The sequence below is a fragment of the Syzygium oleosum genome, unplaced genomic scaffold (assembly GCF_021117445.2).
Source record: "Syzygium oleosum isolate NSW1041296 unplaced genomic scaffold, Sole_v2.1 Sole_v2.01, whole genome shotgun sequence".
Lineage (NCBI taxonomy): Eukaryota > Viridiplantae > Streptophyta > Magnoliopsida > Myrtales > Myrtaceae > Syzygium > Syzygium oleosum.
In genome coordinates, this window is record NW_026607485.1 from 8,896,282 (window position 1) to 8,917,565 (window position 21,284).

The 21,284-nt window shown below is 38.5% G+C and overlaps 1 protein-coding gene and 2 long non-coding RNA genes across 4 annotated transcripts; 2 read left to right on the forward strand and 1 right to left on the reverse strand.

The window, feature by feature from the left end:
* Positions 1 to 1,926: 1,926 nt before the first annotated feature.
* Positions 1,927 to 10,806, forward strand: LOC115677692 (uncharacterized). The gene is made up of 18 exons (XM_030600893.2): positions 1,927 to 2,150; positions 2,819 to 3,058; positions 3,526 to 3,589; positions 3,722 to 3,851; positions 3,924 to 4,065; positions 5,387 to 5,635; positions 5,712 to 5,799; positions 6,929 to 7,031; positions 7,343 to 7,468; positions 7,545 to 7,658; positions 8,194 to 8,312; positions 8,415 to 8,502; positions 8,623 to 8,715; positions 8,817 to 8,906; positions 9,014 to 9,133; positions 9,239 to 9,330; positions 9,535 to 9,592; positions 10,454 to 10,806. Exons 1-18 carry the CDS (start codon positions 1,952 to 1,954, stop codon positions 10,535 to 10,537), a joined length of 2,199 nt encoding a protein of 732 aa, XP_030456753.1. The 5' UTR covers positions 1,927 to 1,951; the 3' UTR covers positions 10,538 to 10,806.
* Positions 9,486 to 10,065, reverse strand: LOC130139118 (uncharacterized). The gene is made up of 2 exons (XR_008817345.1): positions 9,859 to 10,065; positions 9,486 to 9,757 (listed from the first exon to the last, which is right to left on the reverse strand). It is a non-coding gene; the product is annotated as an uncharacterized LOC130139118 (long non-coding RNA).
* An 8,722-nt stretch (positions 10,807 to 19,528) lies between the features above and the next one.
* LOC130140487 (uncharacterized) lies at positions 19,529 to 20,697 on the forward strand. Of its 2 annotated transcripts, none has more exons than XR_008818476.1 (2): positions 19,529 to 19,838; positions 19,997 to 20,697. It is a non-coding gene; the product is annotated as an uncharacterized LOC130140487 (long non-coding RNA). The 2 variants fall into 2 exon arrangements; XR_008818475.1 differs by having other exon boundaries at positions 20,009 to 20,697.
* The last annotated feature ends 587 nt before the right edge of the window (positions 20,698 to 21,284 follow it).

The following is a 21,284-nucleotide window of genomic DNA, read 5'->3' on the forward strand; positions in this document are numbered from 1 at the left end:
CTAATCGGTCCTAAATTTATAAATTTGACCAATGTAGTCCTAATAACGATTTGCCATTGTAGTCTTTGTGGCCACATAGGACGGCGGGTGTCCACATCAGCGATTTCCGGTCAAAATTGGCCAAAAAGACTACATTGGCAAATCGTCAAAAGATTTAAAACTAAATTAATCAAATTGATAGATTTATCATTGATTGATATCCGTATAATAAGTTTACGATATCTTCGATAATTTTCCCTACTTCAATATTGGCACCAGCTTAATTTCAAAACATGTGGTTTCATGTGAACTTATTTCTGTTTCCTTCATAGTCATTAATGTTTTGTTGCCGAATTCCAACCAAGTGCCACCGGATGTTGCCATTTAGTGGATTTTTCAAGGCTCAACCCAACTAAGTCCCCATAGTTTCTCCCAACCCGGGCAACACGTCCAATTTTGACCAAGTCAGCATCTGCCAATTGAACAATTTGACGGTTTTTAGTAACCTTCGACATCGAAGAGTGATGGATCGACGCGTTAGAAATTCGATACCTTTCTTTGAAGAGATCGCTGAGATAAAGTCTGAGGTCCGAACCGATTGACTTATTCAGTTAGACTTTTGATATATTAACAGATCCCCATTACTCACGGCTCATGGGTTCCGATGTGGTACTCCTTTTTACGAATTTCTTCCTTGTGTACGAATCACCCGTATTAGGTCCGTTTTCTCTCGACTGGAGCATCTTTACGCACCGACATTGTGTCGCAACAGATAGGCATGTCGTGGGCACTTTTATTAAGCGTCTCGTTCTTTTGGTACACTACGAAAAAGCTACATTCATTGCCTATACTCTCGATTGAAAAGAGGTGCTTCAATACCGTCTCGTTTCTCAGCTTAGTACATAAAAGCGAAATTATAAACGTATACGATGATTGGTATGATCAAGGACGAACTCATAACTTTTTGCTTGCAGACGAATGAATAGGATGATTAAAGAACAAACATATCGCAATCCATCCTCTTGCCAGAAAACAAAAACGAACAAACAAAAAAAAAAAGTACAAACCGTCCTATCAAAACATAAAAATTCCAAGCTAAAAAAATGAAAAAAAAAGAGAAAGAAAAAAAAAATACACAGGAATAATGATATAAACGGTTCATGAACTTTTGTTAAATGTGTAACGTGGTCCCTCAATTTTAAATCTATTCAATGTGGTCCCCAAACTTTAAGACAATGTGCAACGTCGCCCCTGAACTTTTAATTTGTTCAATATGGTCCATGAACTTTTCGGTGCATGTTCAATTCAGTCCTCGAACTGTATTAAGATGTTCAATGTTGTCCCTTCCATCATATTTTTTTTTGGTCCGAAATCCTGCCAGCAAATTGAAGTAACGGGTCCGGGAGCCAAATTAAATAAGTACCAAAAGCCCGAGAGATCGTGCTGAATAAATTAAAAGTTAACGAATGATATTACACATCGGGCCGAGACCTAAGGACCGCGTTGCGCGTCGTCCCAAAGCGAAGAGATCGTTCGGTGCAAGGAAAAAAATGACGAGTGAAACAAAAAAAACGGAGGGGGCAAATCCAGAGGGGCAATTCCGTCCGAAAGGGAAACGAGCAAAAACGACGCTTCAACGGACACATTTGTCGCCCTCCCTCCCTCTCTCTCTCTCTCTCTCTCTCTGCTGGACTCCTTGAAACCTTCATCTCTAAGCTCCCTCTCTCTCTCTCTCTCTCTCTCTCTCTCTCCACTTTCGCACTCCAAAAGCCCCCCAATCCCCCCCCGATTTCCCTTCCGCCACCCCCCGGCAGCATTCCCCCGCGCAGATCCCGCCCCCGCAATGCCGCCGCCGCCGCCGCCGCCGCGCCACAGCCGGTCGAGCCCGGCCCCCTGATCGGAGTTGACCCCGCCCGACGACGCGACGCCCCTCCCCCCCATCCTCCCCCTCCTCCTCCCCCTCCGGCAGCAAATGGGAGCTGTCCCCTCGACGCCGCGGAGCGGCGCCGCCACAGCCCGGCCGCCGCGGGAGACGGCGGAGTACCTGATCGGGACGCTCGTCGGCGAGAAGTCGTTCCCGCTGGGCTCCGACTTCTGGCAGAAGCTTCTGGAGCTCCCGCTCGATCTCAGGTGGCCTGCTCAGCGCGTCAATCAAGCTTGCGAGCTCTTGGGTGAGTGGCGCCGTACGCTGATTCGTGGAATGGTCGTTCGAGTTGCTTGATTTGCGGATTATGTGGTGTTCGCTGCGATTTTTTGTTTTTCGTTTAACGAACGACGATTCAGTTCTTGCGGTGGCTTTAGGTAATTAAGTGTTGCCCGGTTTTGAATTGTCGATTCCGTGCACGATTCTCGGTATCTAGATTTCTTGCAATCTGTGAAATCCACACACTGTTGTCGTGCTAATTTGTGATGATAAGAGTCTTCCGCCGACTATGGATTTGGCGAATGGAATTACATGATTCGTGGATGCCTCTAGCTTCATGGGCATGAATATTTTAGCAATTCACTTCGTCGTGGATCTCTGTTCTGAAATTATCCGTTAGTAAACTTCATCGGATGTTTTCCCCTAGAGATGACAAAGAAGTAGTTAAGGAAGAAAGCAACCGCGACGTGTGGCGCGAAAGGAGCTTGCGAGTACATGTATAACCGTTTTTTTTATGTCTCAATACTTGAAGTCGCGGTAATGTGGCACCTGGTACAGTTTCGCCTATGCCGTGCTCTTGCTTCTCATTCCAAGTTCTACTTCTTAAATGTTGTCAAAGGCAGGTTCTTTTCCCCATAAGTTTCGGTATTTGACTCTATACATTGTGCTTTCTTCCTGTTTTCTTTATTTGTGCAGCGCAAAACAATTGCTATACCAGGCATCTGGCGAAGATTTTGATTCATCTGGCATGGTGTTTGCAAGAGCGTACATCCACTTCTGGAATAACGTCCTCAGTTTCTCTAAAGGCCACCAATGTGCTGTTCATTTCATCAGTTTTCTTGAAACACTTGATTGAAAATGCTAAAAGTGACAATCTTGAGGAGCTTTGTCTATCACTTGATGAAAGTGAACCTATTCCATTGCAATTTACCAGAGGTATAAATTCTGAGCTCATATGACTTTTCTTCCTGTATAATGGATTCTCTGGAACTGATAGTTCTATGTTCGGTCTTGTATGCATAGTCTACTAAGGGCTTTTATGAATGTTTTAAATTGTCTAATCCTCTTCTAAGCTTAGTTAAGTGCTTCTCTGGAGTTTCTTTGAGGTTGGATTTTAGATGAGTGGTGCTTGTTGTACATCTCTTTTGAAATGTCTGCATATGATGTTTGGGTTATTGGGAACCTCCAAATTCAAAGGAATCTGACTTGGTGAATAATTCCTTTTAAGTTCACATTCTACCAGTCCAGAACAGGGGGCTAATCTTTGTGTAAATCCAGATGTAATTCAAGTTGTCCCAAGGCCTACTTACTTGACTATCTTTGCTGGGTGGTTGGCAGTGGTGATTTTGGTTGCTGCTTTACAATCGTTAGAGAAGTGAATGAACTATCTTGGCTCTTTGCAGATCAAAACATAGAAAGTCTTGTCATGCATAGTGTGCTCAGTTTCATTGGCTCAGTGGATGTAAGGTATGTTCTGACTGCTGGAGACAATGCATGTGCAAACTGTAATCATTTACATCTTTTTTGGCCACTGCTGCTGCTGCTGCTTTTTTTTTTTTCTTGTCGTCACCGTCGTCTTACTCTGTATTTATGTCCCAGTCCCAGCACATACCTCTTACACCAGGAGCTGCTAAGGTTCATGCTGGCTGCAATGTCAACTCAACTTCTTGCCGGACCGTCTCCAGGACCAAAAGATGCAAACCCATTCATTGACGCAGCAATGGCTCAGGTTAGTAAATATTGCATAGGTCAATTGTCTGCATTCTTCATATTACATACATATTCATTTCTCAATTTGCAGGAAAAATCTTTAGTTTCATTGGTGGTCCAAAGACTGCTACTCAACTACATGATATGGCCACGTGTTCCCTTTGGTGGAGCATCTTATCCAACATCTGATGATAGCCAGGCTGGCGTTCTTCAGAGGGTTGGCTCTGCAGCTGGTATAGTTGTTTGGCCATGCTAATTCATGGATTTAATCTTTGTTTTATTCACATGCCTCATATGCTCATTAAAGTGCTTATTTGTTTGCATAATTTTCATTCTATGAGGTGTGTTTTAACATTTTCTCTTTTAAGTAGCTAATTTTCTCTTTTAAACAAGTGTGCCCCCTTGGTTGGCTCTATTCTTGCTAGTCTGGTCATGTTTTTTTAATTTTGCTAGAATGCATCTTTTTTATTAATGTACTTAATAACTTAGCATATTTTAAGCTTCAAGAAGAACCACACATGTTCATGATCCTAGCGCTTGCCTACTTAGGTGGGCTTCCTTGTCATTAGAAAAGAACCATGCATGTGCATGTGTGAGATTTTGTTGGACCACTGCCCACTGTTCTAAAAGCTTAAGCTATTAGACGAAGACGTGGTTTAATATTTAATTATTCTAACAGCATGAGATAATTAGTTTGTGGGTAATTAATGTGATTTGTGGCCATAATACAAGAAGAAGTAGGCATTTTTCCACCAAATGATGTTAGTATTTGGGTTGCTTTTGCACCATTGTGCTCTAACTATTACAATATCCTTTTAATTTCATGATTTTAATTTCCTCTTTTATGATTTATGATCATTATATGCCAATTATTTTAAGCAGTCGCTGCAGAGACCGTGTGATATATTCATGTAGCTAGGGGACTAGGGCACCATTCGGCAGTGCCTTTTTGTACCTATTTCTATAGAAGATTGGACTACTCCAAATCTAAGAAAGGAGGAGAGTGGTAAACAGGCAGACGGATTGGACAGTGTATAGTATCCTAGAAAGTGCACAAGCAACCTAATTGACAGTGGTAAACAGGCGGATAGATTGGATATGCTAAATAGAGTGTGCACGGGTTGATCCCACCATGAACTTGTCTATCAAAATTTCTTTATATGCTTCCACTTGGATTGTAGACCGTAAGTTTTGTTTGATATTGTCAACGCAACTTACACTCTAGGTGTCTGATATGTTACTGTATGTCTAAAAAAACCGTTTGTGGAGGAAAGTTTTGCCTCAGCTGGTTGAGCATAACATTTACTTAAACTTCATGGTGCCAAGCGTCCGGGTATATCTGCCCTTGTTGACTCTGCTTTGGGAGTGGAAAACAATCAAAGAGGGCACCGCTTATTTGAGCTAAAACTTCTAGCGTTGAATTATGTCTCCATCACATAATTTTGTGAAAGTCAGGTTGTTTGCGATTTCTGCAATATTATTTTTGTGAAGGTGATTTTCTTCCTATTATACAAGTGAGAACCAGTTAATGGGTCATTTATTCTCAATTTGCAGCAAACATTGTCCTGTTTCCATTTAGCTATTTGGTCCCTTCAAGGGATGAGGTACCAAGAAGCCCTTTGGCAGAATGTAGTCTCCTTGTGCTCCTTGTTCTCATCCATTACCGTAAATGCCTTCTGGTTGACGAGTCCGTAACAGACAGAAGTGATGACAGTGCCACGACTGATACTCTGTCAAAGGAAAATACGTATTTATGCGACAACCCTTATTGCAAGGCCTTAGAAAATGCAAGAGATGTGGAATGTAATTGTACTCCCCTTTTGTACTTTTATGCTGGTTATGTATCTATGTTGGTGGTGAAGTAAACCTTTGCTTGCAGTTGACCGCTCAGTGGATGTCGAGGGAAATGCATTCAATGGTCCGCTCGTGAGGATTCCATTTGCTTCTCTGTTTGACACTCTTGGGATGTGAGTAAATTGATATTCTTCCTTCTTACACATAATTTCACCCTTGTGCATTAGATGGATGCCCTTATTCTTAGAAGCCTGGCTCTGCGGCAATATTTAAACCCATTATCAGGCTGGGAGTTTTTATTTTTTAGGAAGTAGAGCTGGCTAGTTATTCTGAAGTATACTGATTGAATTTGTTTCGTGCGACTAGATGCTTTGTTTAGTCAAAAAAAATGTTGAGCCGCTTCTGTTCCCAACATGATCAACCTAGTTTGAGAGTAGATCAAATTGCGCGATGAGTTCTGGCATCTTGATCCCGTGAAGATACTGTCATTCTTTTCACTTGATGGGTACTCGTAATAGATGAGGGTTAAGAGCTGTATTGTGATTTGCATTTCTTCAATATGTATCAGTTGTTATTTCAGCTCTAAGTTCAAGATTTTGGCAGCATGTCCTTCTGTCAGATCTTCTTTAGAAACACAATAAGTTAGGTTTCACTTATGATGATAAATTGTTCTAGATTGGTGCTTTTCCGTGCTGGAGCGAAAATTGAAATACCTATGTTGATCATCATGGTTTGGATCCCATGGTGTTTTTATTTTATTTACTTTTATTTTGGGGGCCTGGGGGAGTGGTTGGTTGTTTAATTAACGTTATTGTAATCTCTGAGTCAATGATGCAAACAGGACCTGATGAATTTATGTTAAAAAAATATGGGTAGTACTGCAATCAAATAGCTTCTGCTCTTATGGGGTTGAAGTGTGAAGATAATCTCATAGTTAAGGAAGATTTAAGGAGAGGTAATGGCACTGGTCCCCTGAAGTTGACTACCAGTTTTATCTTCTTTTGGTATGTAAAATCTTTACCTTTTGCGGTTACTTCTGTCTCACTAACTTTGAAGTTCCATTGTATTGGTCTTGTTTCTTGATTAGAGTAGTCCATAAGGTTGTTCTGAATTTGAAAAGCAATATACTCAGGTGGCTTTCTGTTAGTTTGTTTGTGTGGGATAAATCTTAAAATTCTAGGTTCTCCGTATCTCTTTGCCCCGACTCCCCTCCAATGAAAAATCAAAATTAAGAAAAAAAATCCACATGCCTGTCATTTTCCTTCTAGTATCTTAGGGGAACCTTTTTTGGGGCCTTTGCAGGTGCTTGGCTGATGAGACTGCTGTTCTCTTGCTATACTCACTGGTTCAAGGGAATTCCGGCTTTCTGGAATATGTTTTGGTGCGAACGGATATTGATACACTGGTAAGAATAGTAGTTCGATGATCCTTGGAAGAATGATGTTATTTTTGTGTATTAGAGGACATTATAAGTAGCATGGAAGATTCTTTTGAAAATAGTGCAATGTGTTATGTGTATCAGGATTTAGGTAGTTGTGTTCTTGAAAAGCATTCTGATTTGGTGATATTATAGTGCACACGCTTTTGGAAGTCTGCCTAGAGATTAGAAATGTTCAAAGACCTATATGAGCATATAATTTGGCATATTATATTTTCTTTGGATGTATGAGAGCTGCAGCTGTCTTTTATGTTTAATGGACCGTTATGGAATAACAGTTGATGCCCATCCTGGAGACATTATATAATGCTTCAAGGAGGAGCTCCAATCATATCTACATGCTTCTGATCATACTCCTCATACTCAGTCAGGACTCTTCTTTTAATGCCAGCATTCACAAACTGGTAAGTTGTGCCTTTATTGTCTAAGAATCAGCTTATTTGATCCTGTTGTTTATGTGATTACAATTTTCCTGGACAGATACTGCCAAGTGTTTCATGGTACCAGGAACGCCGCCTTCATCAGACATCTCTTGGTTCCTTAATGGTCATTATTCTCATAAGGACAGTAAAGTACAATCTATCAAAGCTGCGGGTATGACTATCAATGGATCAGCTTTTGTTGTAATGAACGCTGTTTATCTTTCTGAAGCGTATTGTATCCACAGGTTATATTGAACAGCTAGTGAACTATCTTGACCTAAATTTTAAATGATTCATAAGGAAGGTTCAGCGATTTGTTTTTGCAATCATCTTATGGTAAATTATCATGATGACCATAGGGGGTGGGCTTTCTTCTCATGATAATTTTTCTTGAAAATCCTAATATATGTATAGTACAAGTGTATCACCCGTCGATCTTCATAAGTGTCTTGCCCATGGCGAAGCTTTATTTCAAAACAGTGTATATGAAATTGGAACAGATATGGTTTGACCTTCCTGGAGGGACTCGTTGCAAGTGTTTCCTGAAAATTCCATTCTGCAACCATGTTGCCTACTGAATGAACCTGCTTAATAGCAATCATGTATATGTATGTCTATTATTTTGTTGTACCATGGTTAGTCTCTTGAAGATGGCAACTCTTATAGATATTTTGGACCAGTACATTTACCATGCAAGTTGGTTGCAGGATGTTTATTTGCATACAAACTGCCTAGCTACATTGGCAAACATGGCTCCTCATTGTCATCGATTGAGTGCATATGCATCGGAGCGTCTGATCAGCCTTTTTGATATGCTCTCAAGAAAGTACAGTTACCTGTTCCATTGTTCTTGTTATGGTCTAAAGTTTCCACTTCTAGATCATTGATTGTATCAAGATTTATACTTGCATTGTTTTGCTTGATATAGGTATAATAAATTGGCAGAACAACGAGATGGGAAGATTCTCACAAATAAAGGCAACTTGCAAGAAGAGGAAGGCCTTGCTGAAGACATGGTACAGTTGCAGTAGTTACAGATTGTTTCTGATTTATATGTTAATATACTCTCTGGTGCCTTTTGATCGTTCCCTTTCTCTTATATCCCTACTACTAACATGAGTTGGCTGTAGTTGCAGTCAACGGAGTTCTATATTTATACTGACTTTTTAAGGATTGTCCTTGAAATCTTAAATGAGATTTTGACGTATGCACTGCCTCGGAATCCTGAGGTAAGGCCAATAGCATTATTTTTTATATGATGCTGCACCTTACCCTTTATACCTTTTTTCTAATTTATGACTTGTAACTGTCGGTCACTTGTCATTGGCAGGTTGTATATGCCATAATGCACAGGCAGGAAGTCTTTCAGCCATTTAAGAATCATCCCCGGTTTAATGAGCTTCTCGAAAATATTTACACAGTATGCTTCAGAGCATCCCTAGCTAGCGACTTTAGTGCAATGATTTTCATGCTTTCAGTATGAATTTTCTGTCTTAATAACACGTGAAATGTACAATGGATTTTCAGGTATTAGATTTTTTCAATAGCCGTATGGATGCGCAGAGAGTGGATGGTGAATGGTCAGTGGAGAAAGTTCTTCAAGTAATTATTAATAATTGTCGATCTTGGCGTGGTGAAGGGATGAAGGTATAACGTGCCATTTCCAAGTTTGTTATTGTGATTTTGGATGCCATGTAGTGTACATAGAGATTCCTATCAATGTCATTTGATGCAAGAGATATTATTTGACAGATGTTCACCCAATTACGCTTCACATATGAGCAAGAAAGTCAATCTGAGGAGTTTTTCATTCCGTATGTGTGGCGGCTAGTTCTACCTCGCTGGTAATAACACACTATGTGCTGTTGCTTTGGATAGACTGCTGATTCTGGTTGCCTGCATGTTGTAAATCGTGTATAGAAAATGTTTAGTCAATTATGCTGATTTTTCAGTTTTATCTCTTTGATATTCATCTCACTGTTTGATAATGTTCTTCATCTTCCAGTTATGGCCGGTTGCTAATATCGTGCTGATTTTTCTTTTGTCAGTGGATTCAGTTTTGATCCCAGTGCAATCACTTTGTTTCCAGTGGATCTCTCTGGAGAAGTAAGTATTTGATATTTTGGGAAATTTTTTACGGAAGTTGATTTTGATTGGTGACCTGAGTCTCACCTTTGGTTTCTCAATGTGTGAAAAGGTAAATGTGACATTAGTTTGGCGATAAGATACCTATGATGAACGCATTGAATTTTTGGTCGTGGCGGTGGGATGCTGCGCTAGCCCCCCTCGAGGACTAGTCGGGCATCACCGCTGGTTTGAGCCCTAGCTCGCCGGCCGCGCAGACACCTCGGTTATCAAAAAAAAAAAAAAACAATGTTGTCGTGTGAGTTATTGTGGCTATAAATTTTTTGGGCATCGCAAATACTTAGAGGGATTTGTCCTTTCTTTTGACTGGTTACCATTCTTCTTTCCTAGGGTGGACGGACGCTGACAATCATTTATCACTTGTCTGTTATTATCATCTTTTCTTACATGCGTTCTTTGGTAGTTCAAGCAGGGGCATAATGTGCTTAAAATATATAGGGATTATATAAGATTATACTTGGTTCGAACAAGGCTCCACCGAAAAATAGACATTGTAGCTAGCTAGGAAGCGAATGTGCGTTTCCATGTTCTCTGCCTGCTGACATTTGCATTTGCAGAAGCTGACTTGATGCTTGTTTCTATTTTGAGATGTCAATAGGTGTTCCAACTCCATTATCTTTTATTGTTCCACATAAATGTATGGAGGGCGATTAGATTTTGCCTTTCTCTCTTTCTAGGATGGGATTTTTCAGGTCAATGTCGTGGAATCGGTAGTAGTATCGCACCAGGAGATTTTTCATACGTTTGGTTTCTTATTTCTTCTTTACAGTCTAATTTCCTGCAGCTGACATCTTTCTTTGCTGCTGATGCTTTCGACTTTAGCTGCCGAGAGAAAGCAACGCGGAAGATGCTAACAAGCCTCAAGTTGGGGAGCTGAAGGTGAATGTGATCGATCTCGAACCCTAGCAGATTCCCTACAAGTACAAACTAAAGCCACTGCTGATCCGCACAGGTCCTTTAATCTATATACATAGAATGTGTACATACAGAAAATAGTAACCTGTATTCTTGTCATTCTTTTCTGTTCATATGTCTGAGATACTGTAGAGCCGAGCTTCCGTAGGTCGTGAACGAGAGAGATATATACCTTATGTAATGAATAAGCAAGGACGCTTGAATCCTAATTCTTTGTATAATTTTCCACGGGAGAAATATGATGATATCCCTTCTGTTTCTCCTGGGAAGGCTATTTTCTTGCTTTTTTAACCACGAATCTTTCTATAGCCTTGAACTAACTTAAAAAGGAGAGAATGTCAAGGAAGGCAACTTGGGGGATAGGACCAGAGGTGTCATTTCTTTTGTATGGGTTCACTTGAGCGCCATAATTTTTCAATCAATCACTCTAGTGCAATGACTTTCAAAATATATTTATTCGAGTGCCATAACATTCAATCGATCACTTGAATGTCATATTTTTTTTAAAAGATGTTCACCATAGAGTGCCGGAATTATATTGCTCAAGTTATCGATTGAAAAATTATTGCACTCAAGTGAACGTTGTATGAAAGTTATAGCATTCAAGTGATCGATTAAAAGGTAATGATACTCAAAAGTTGTCACTTGTTGTGTCATTTTTCCTAGGTATGAGTTAAATTCAGCTTAAAAAGTGCTTTTGATACGAGCGGTTCTCATGATCAAGAGTGTCCGTCACGAGTGAATCTTCCCTTGGATTTTACCTACCCCATTCAATGGAGATTCTCCATCTGAAGCCGCTATTTTGGTAGTTGGTGGTGCTGAAACAATTCCTCAGAACAAAGATTGGTGGGAGGGGGAAACTAACATGATCAGAATCCGCATAATATTAGCTATGATACGATGTATTATTTTATCTCACAATGTGACTCTTCAGCTGTAACTCAGTCCAATATATACAGTAACTAGTGTCACCAAGAGCAACTCCTTGTGTGCAAACGAACTGAACAAAAGATGATCAAAGTATCTTAGGGAAACTTTTCGCCATTCACCTGGTTTTATGCCAAACTGTACAATGCCCTGTTATTTACGTGGAAGGCTTCGAATACTAATTACTGCATCAGCACATCAGCCGGTACTTCTTGGGAAATTCTAAACGTTACGCCATTGTACTAATTTCCATTGGGCTGAGTGCCTCATGACGGGAAAATTATCCAAAAAGTCTTAAACTTATTGTTCGACAGCCAATTCAGTTTCAAACCTTTCAATTGCGTCGATTTAGTTCTAAACCTGTGTACAAAGGCCAATTTAGTCCTAGATCTTTTAATCGTGTCAATTTAGTCCTAAATATTTTGACGATTTGTCAATTTAGTCTAAAACCTTTTGACGATTTACCAATATAGTCCCTTAGTGATTTTAGGCAAAAATTACCCGAAAGGACTACATTGGCAAATCGCAAAAAGGTTTAGAACTAAATTGGTAAGTCGTCAAAATGTTTATGACTAAATTGACAAAATTGAAACGTTTACGACTGAATTGGCCACCGTAGTATAATTGAAAGGTTTATAATTAAATTGGCCGCTGTACAATAGGTAGGACTTTTTTGACAATTATCCTCCTCCTGGTGGTACAAGAAGTATTAGAAGTACGTTCCAACCCTATCGAATCGGCGTTTTTGGAACCTACCTTGTAGATTTTGGAATTGGACCAGAACTGGCCGGGTAGGGTTGGTCCGATTGTGTTCTAGCCCCGGGATCTTTTCAGGACCGGTGCTCACCCCTATGAAGTACGCACATTGTGTCGAGGATGAACTCTTTTCGACAGTAAAGTAAACGCCATCCTCGACGATTCTCCTTTCCTTCTCGTACATTTTGGACCAAAACACTTAAAAGAGGACTACATATGATGATGCCGCACCTTGAGTAACCGAGTGGATTTCACATATCATAAAAAATGACCGGCCCGACCCGTATGGCCCAGACTAAGGCTTATCTAGCAATTGTGTTTTTTAAATTTTGGTAATTTCTTTTTTGTATGGTGGTGAGTGTTGAAAAATTCACCATAATTGCTAGCAAATTTCATTTTATTAAAGTTATTTTGGGTAGTATGTACTATGTAATTTTTTCACCACTCCACTTTTTCTTTTTTAATGTCAATCATTCAAAATGCAAAGTAAATTTCTAAAATCTTGAATAATACTTTTCTATGGTTGAAAATATGCGGACTGTCTATTTTAAAGACGAGTAAAAGATTTCAAGTGGAGACTAAAATCATTCACTAAAAGTAAGAACTTTTATAAATGCACTCGTATTATTAAAATAAGCACTTTTATACCTAAACTTCTGTACCTTTTCACTTTCAAATTAGCAGATTTTTGCATTTTTGAGGGTAAAAATTTATACTTTTATCCTCTAATTTCGGTACCTACCATTTGATTTCTATCCACCGTCAGTACGGTAAAAACCCCAAACTTCAACAAGCGGTGTTAAAATTTAATTATTTGTGCTATTGAAATTTTTTATGGCATAATTTAATCTCAAATGCATAATACATAGAGTCCGATCTTAGCGCCTCTCATTTGAAAAGGTTTTTCTTTGGAGAATCTCCGTGGCAATTGAGCCACGAGGGGCTGTGGTAGAGTAACAGTGAAGATCAGATTCTATAAAATGATTGAAACTCGGCTCAAACGTCGAGGTAAGAAGGGGATTGTTAAAAGATGTCTCAATTTTGAGTTTCGGTCATTTTTGAGTGCCAATGCATATCTCTAGTTAATTCTTTTAAACATTTGAAAATGCACGAATGATTATCTTTCAAGAATATAACTAAGTGCATATCACCGGCATCAATGAACAAAATTAATGTATCTTCGGAAGAGATAGCGTTACGTAGCGGATCACTTATCCATGTGATGGAAGATTTCTTCCCTCTGCAAATTGGCAAGACATGGAGCCTTTTTGTCTCGATCTAACCAACATCTCATGGACTGCACTGGGGCTCTAGAGAAACACACGGAATAGCTTTTTCACACGGAGGAAGAAGAAGGTGGGGTTTCAAATATCTGTCCAGTTCACGGCTCAAACTGCAAAAAAATCTTTTCATATGCAAAACTTGCAGAGAGAATATGCAATGGGCCACCCTAGATCTCTTTAACACTTGACTTCCCTTTAAACTCTGTCATCCTGCAAAAGGACCAGAGCTTTTAGTAGGTCTGAGGCAAATCTCGACAAGATAGGGTTCGCACTAGGAACAAGGGTTGAAGACATAATGTGGCTTCTTTACTTCTTTTGGCACTATTATTGAAGCTCTCATGTGATCACTATCATGCTAAAGCCAAAAGGGTTTACTCTCGAGGAATCAAATTTGCTAAAAGTTGAGCAATATGGTGTGGTTACGGTGGTACACTCTTGTTGTTCTGCCTGTGAGGCTGTCACTCCTGTTTATTGCTGTTCTTGTTCTAAGGGTTTTTTGTTCCATGTGGTTAAATGCTTTATGTGTAAGGTTCAACTTACAAGAAAGAGAGGGTTACTGGGTGATAAGCATTTAATATCCACATTTGACAGCTTAAAAGCATTTGAGTACACCAAGGAAACAGTTTCTACTAGCCTAAGAGCACCTACTAGTGCAGTAAGAGGGAACCGAAACAATCATTAAAGGGTGCCGGCATTTTCGTGTCTTGTCGTTATATCGCATCGGTTATATTTGTGTCCTTGTCAAAGTGTTTCCATAGAATTCTAAGGAGCTTTTTTCTTATCAATCAATGATGAAAACGTGTCGATTCATGTCAATTTCGAGTTTATCATGTTGAATTTAGGTTCTTCTCAATAAATTTGTTTCATGTTTGAGTCGTGCAATAAGAGGGAACCAAAACAATTATTAAAGGATGTTGGCATTTCGTGTCGTGTCATCAAATCACATCACATAAGTTATATTTGTGTCCTTGTCAAAAAGCTTCAATGGGATTGTGAGGAGTTCTTTTTTCCCTTAGCAAACATTGACGAAAACGTGTTAATTCATGTCAGTTTTAAGTTTATCATGTTGAGTTTAGGTTTTTCGTTTGCTTCATGTTTGAGTCGCGCTCTTATGCCGTGTCAAAAATTTCCACCCTACAAACCGAAACCGGTATACTTTATCCTCGGCAACTTGTTGGTCTCTATATGTTTTGTTTAATTAGAAACTAAAGGCAGTTCCATGAAGTATGCCTTCCATGAACTACGAGATTTTTACACTAATTCGAACGCCCTTTTGCAGGTGGAATCATGAACACCAAGATGCTTTCGATCTCAATCAATTAAGAAGTATGCCTTCCATGTAAAGGATAGCTACTCATCTATGGCTATCCATGTAGGCTTTAAAGCAACCAATTCACTCCAAGATTCCTTAATTCTCCATTGCAACCATGCTTCTGTGTCAGCACATTTCTGAAAATCTTCATACTTTACAGTTCGTTACGGCGATCAATAAAAGAACTCCTCCAACTTTTCCTTTGGCCCTTCAATTCGAATTTGCCTATTTGAATTCGGCCATATCTTGCATGGTACGCACCATATCTTACGACAATTCCTAGGATATGCTAAAATCAGTTTCCTTTTGGGACCTTTTTTTTCTGGGTCTAATTATATTATGAGCACGTCTAAATGCGTAGAAATTGGACCACTTATGATGTTTTAGGGTGGGACACTTTTCTAGGGTCAATAGTGTTGCTTTTGAGGTGGCCTTCCATGCCTTGCCAATTTTGAATTTATGTAATACATGGACGAACCATGCATTCTCCAAGATAGTCCTCTTAAAAGATAATTATTTTCATGAAAAGACTATGAAGTATAGTCTTGATACAAGGAAGAAACAAATTTGTGTTAGTGCTGATTATGTTGTTGACATAGCTTTGTATCTAGGAACAATCATGCATCTAAGATTTAATTTCATGGTCTTATAGTTTGAACTTTAATCTAAATTTTGTCTATGGTATCGTCGCTCCTACTTGTACCAAATTGACTTGCATTTTTAGAGTGAGGCTTAGGTATTATAAAAGTTGATCGATTGAAATTGGAAGATAAGTTCAATAACCACTTTGTCTTTTTTCAAGATTTTTTGAACATGTTGATTCATGTGCACGGGATCATGAGAGTAATAAGTATACTATCTTTAATAAAATTTTCATAAGCATGGACGATTAATCTAGAATACGATGAAGCTTATGTCATTACCGTAATAACTTCGCAAGTAGCATAATATTATCTTTACAATCTAGAAATATATTAAAAAAATCTTACCAAAACTCTCTTACTAAAAGATGTAGCGGATTTCCATTGGGTGTAGCACCCAATAAAGCTACTCGTGGGCCCTTTCGATACATCATTGAGCTATAAACTCTTCCAAACAAAGGAAGAATTATTCAATTATTTTGCTAAAGTTTGTACCATGGTTAATGAGATAGCTTTATTCAATTACCACGCTGTTTCTTTCTTTTTCTTTTTTGCACCATTTTTTTGTGAATATGGCGATCGTATGGAACCATACCCCGTAAGGATCTCTTGATGGAAATTTCACATGCATGATGGATTCATCAAGAATAGAGCTTGCAATTACATAGTACAATCTTAAATTTATCAATATAATTTATTGAAAGTTCCCCCTAGCTAGGTCGACCTGTGACTTATGGTGTGACACTATCTGTAATATGACTTCGCCTCCCACGGCAAAAGCTTGAGATTTTGTACAAATATTTTCATTGCTAATTGCCTATAGACTCGTGCTATGCACGGGGAAAAGACTTGCCATATGGATTCATGGAGATGATTATTCTAGAGTATACTTAATCCGTGGATCATTATGAGTAGAAACTTTTTGTGCAAATCACTCATTTGGAAATTTAGTTAAACATTGTGATGGAATTTCCCTCGCTTCTAACTTTCTGAAGATATCAAATCATTGTACCTGTTTATTTCTCTATCATATGGGATTATTATTAGGTCCTCGTCTGTGTAGAAATATTTTCTTTTATGTTTATAATTGGATGAGTAACGCGTGTTTTCTTTTGCAGAACATACGTTTAAGAAATAATCCACAATATACTCTTACCAATTTGAAATTCACTGCAAAAAAAGCCTTAGACAGAGGTGACGTATTTTTTGTTGCCTTAGGGTATACCAACTGCGATAAAAACATTATTCTTGTCGCCTTAAATTGCAATCAATGGCGATGAAACTTAATTTTGTCACCTTAGACATGCTCAAAGGTGAAGAAAAAAAAAAGATTTTTGTCGCTTTAGGGTAAACTAAAGGTGACAAATTCTTAGGTTTGTTGTCGCCTTAGGTCATACCCAAAGGAGACGAACAATATGATTTTGTTACGTTAGGTCTATCCCAAGACAAATTTTTTTTATTTTTGTCAATGTAGTATAGATTTCCCTCCTCAATGGCGATAAGATTTGAATTTTGTGATCTAGTCTTAAACCAAGGCAACAAAAGCATGACTTTGTCGCCTTATGTTAGACCTAAGGTGACAAAATTTTATGTTTGTCTCCGTAATTTGTCACATTATTTTCAAGATTCTTCCCTCTTTAATTGAATTAGTGGCGAAAAAATGCGAATCTTATTGCTTAAGTTTGATTTAAGGTGACAAATTCTGATTTTGTCGCAAACGATTATGCAATCAAAATCAACATTATATCGTAAATACGATTCTTCGCACCCCATTTCACCAAAGTATGGACTTCATTTGTTGATTTGAATATAAATTCTTCTTTTACTTTTTACTCAAATCTAAAGATCAATCTAATTGTTATTTTTGCTTTCCTTTGCACTAAAAACTAAACTTCCCTTATTATTAACTAGGGAAAAAGCCACAAAAAAATCCAAACTATGGCCACTGTGACATTTACTCTAGACTTTTTTTGTAACATAAAAAACCTCAAACTATACCCACTATGACACATTTACCTTAAACATTTTCTTATGACGTAACAAACCCCAAACTTGTACCTATGTGACACATTTACCCTCCATCAAGGATCCATTAGATGATTTTTCAGCCAAAATAATATCATCTTATTTCACTTAAACCATGTGGGGTGCCATGTCAACACCGTTTGCTTTCTAGCATCCATGTGAGAAGATTTTTAATGATTCTCATTAACATAATTTTGACAGAGGGTAAATGTGTACCACATTGAACGAATTAAAAATTTAGAGATCACATTGCACATTTGAGTAAAGTTCAGGGACCACGTTGACCAAATTAAAAGTTCAGGGACTATATTGCACATTGGGCCAAAATTCAGTGACCTTTTATGTGATTATCTCGTACGTAGTGGAGAGTGACATATCTCAACCTTTTAGTGAAGGTTCTTTGAAGCATCACTTTACATGTATTTAATTAGATTAGACACCCCTCAACATAAAAATCCGCTTTCAATACAAACCCTAAGAATGATACAAGACCTCAAAGAGAATGGAAATAACATGCGAAACATTCTTCAACCTTAAGACTATGCTGTCCAAGTAAAATTGACATCATATAGCCAGTAATTCTCATGATACGCCAATTAATTCTAATAAGTTCAAAAATAAGATGTTACTCTCAACATATACATAGAGAACATATAGAACAGAGACAATATATTTACTTTCTTCACGAAGGGCATCTTGGATTTCTCTTTACATCATCACACACCTGGCTTTGGTGTGTAATCAACATCAAGCAAGTGCAACAAAAAATTAATGTTCAGTTTTGAGAAGTACACAATCAGTCATTTTCTAGGGTTGTCTTCATCAAATGTCTCTGTAAGCATTTACTATGCAGCTGGCACCCCCCCCCAATCAGATTGCAGAAGAAGCAAAAGGCACCCAAATTTTTTTTCCTGATAGAATATAACTTACCAATAAAAGGCATCTCCACTGAACCAAGAAACGAGGGCTTAAATAGAATATGAAAGTAAATGGACCTGTGAAGAGAGAGAGAGAGAGAGAGAGAGAGAGAGAGAGAGAGAGAGAGAGAGAGAGAGAGAGAAATGTTGCATGGCACTTGTTATCTTAGGTAGAGATGCCCTTACGCTTTCTTCTTTTTGTGAGAAGCTGTGAGCATAATGCAGAATCTGTGAAAACATGCCAAAAACCAACAAAAATCAAAATGACAAGAATGGTCCCCCATCATATGCTTGTAGCTTCTATACTATCTCCCCTACCTCATGTTTAGAGAGAGAGAGAGAGACAGAGAGATGCATGCATGCTAAAGGGTCCCCTCTCCTTTCAGGCCCAACCTAAAAGTTATTAATGCCCTTACAAAATATAGGAACACCCACAAACCTGTCTGCATTAGTCCTGGGCGTGACAATATTCAATATGCATCTCACTTGGGGACCACCCTTCCTTCCTTTGTTTCAACTGGGTTTTCTTGTTAATTGATTTCACTATAATTGTATGTCTCACAAACTCAATATTTCAATTCTCATCTAGCATCTGATACAGATTTTTTATTTATTTATCTAACTTTACTTAAGCTATCGGGGAGAATTCACGACCATGTAAGACGCTCCGAAAATCTGCCAAAATATAAATATGAAGCAACTCGTCTTATCTTTAAATATGTGCAGTCATCTCACCTCCAGCCTTCAATAGTTTTCAAGCTCATTTGTGAATATATATTAACACGAAACTTAATTATTTAGCATTTCATGAATGACAAAAGGTTCGTGTAGAACGTTAGAAAATTAATTGTCCAGACTTATTCTAGAAAACTGAGCCAATTGCATGTAAGGAAACGAAGGTGCTTTAAAACTCATATATGTAGTTTCTACAAATTTCCTCCATTATACATGATTTTGCCTCTCACAATATCCATATTACGAATCTGTATATTTTAGTTAGATGGAATCTTGATAAAATATTGTAAAATTCACAATGGATGGAATAAAAATCTCTTTTGAATAATATTTGCCCTCGGAGGAGATTTATTCTCCCAATTTCTTACTCCACTCTTTCTATATAAACCCCTTTATCCCTTCACTCCTCCTTGCGACTCCATTAGGAAGAAGCAAAGCATCATCGCCAAAAATCTGTGTAGAGAGAGATATGAAGACCATGATGATGATGAGAGACCACCATCGGTTGAAGCTGCCAGCATGATCTCAACCTGCCTCTTTGACTTCAATAATTTGAGGATGGATCAGATCATGTGGCATCTTCACCTGTTGCTGGCATCTCCAGAAACCCTAGAGTCGCACATGGCTCAGTTGAAGAATTTGTGGCAGTTTTTCTAGGGTTTTGGTCATTCAGAACCCTAGATAGGAGAAAAAAAGGTAAAAACTTCTTTAGTACTTGCATTAAACTATTTTAGGGGGATTCTTTTTGAGATCTGCGATGGATATTAGTGCTAACAAAAAGGGTTTTTGTCATTTCTGTTTCTTGCTGGCTATATTTTTGATAAAAATTCAGTCATGGACTCACGGGGTTTCAGTTTTCTATGCAGTGTTGATGGGTTTTTGAGGCACAAGAATGTTTTTTTGGGTCTCGGGGCAGTCCGATGATGATTTTGAGATCTGTTTTCTAGGGCTTTGATGAGTGAGCCCCCTTTTTTGGAGTTAGTTAACTTGCTTATATATGCATCTTCCTTCTCCGACTGTACTTGATGAATCTCATCTCATGTTATGTTATGACTCAGCTCCCGAGTTTTTTTTGCAGATCTAAGCTTTTCACTTTCACTGGTTTCTGTTCTTTTGGTGATATATGAACAGTTGATTTAGGGTTTCTCGAGCTCATATCAGGTTTTTTAGCTTTTCAGAGATATACCAATTTTCTGCTTACTCTTACCCATACTCCCAACCTATTATGCAGAGGGTCAATTTTTCAGTAAATCTGACTCTGAAATAAAGAGTATGCTTCAGAAAAAGAGAGATATTACATCTGTTTCAGTGCCTTCTTTGAATTAAAACTTATTTCGACATGGCAAGATATAATTTCTTGATTTAAGATCAGTAGAACAATGAAAGATGTCTTCAGTAGCTGGGTTTGTAATTTGTTGCTTAGGATTTTCTTCGAACGGATTTTGATACTCATTGTAGACGAGTTTTGATGTGTACTGGACATGACATGACATTAGTGAAACAAAATTATGTGCACGTGAAACGAAGAATGTTTTGGGCACCATTTTCATCTGTATCAACATCATCTTCTTCTCCATCTCTCCCTCCCTCCCTTCCTCCTGTTCTTGGGTTTGCTATTGCCAAGACTTCTCTGTAACTCTTCAGTTCCATTTTCAAGCATAGCAAAAATATGCAAACAACCCCGGTCTGGATTTTGACTCTTGAGTTTATGTAAGTGTACCCTCTGAAGAGACTTAGAAGTTCAGAATTGAAAACCGAAGTTTAAATTTCGGGATCACAATATGAAGAAAAAGCCTCCCTCTTTTGCTATGTCGCTATAGAGCAAATCCCAAGCATTTGCTCAGGGAACTGGAACGTAGACCTTCGAAGTGCTTGCACTTCCCAAAATTCTGAGAGAATAGAGTGTTCTTTTTCATTCTTTCTCTTAAGGAAAAAGGTTTGAGAGAGATGATGCTAGTGAAAAAGACTGATGGCTAAGCCTTTTCATGCAATCTTTTTAAGTTCTGCTACTACTCCAGTTCATGACAGACTGCACAACCATTTTGGCTGAATTTTAGGTGGGCGAGAGAGAGAGAGAGAGAGAGAGAGAGAGAGAGAGAGAGAGAGAGGCTTTTCATTTTCTGATGCCGCAGTTCATTAGAT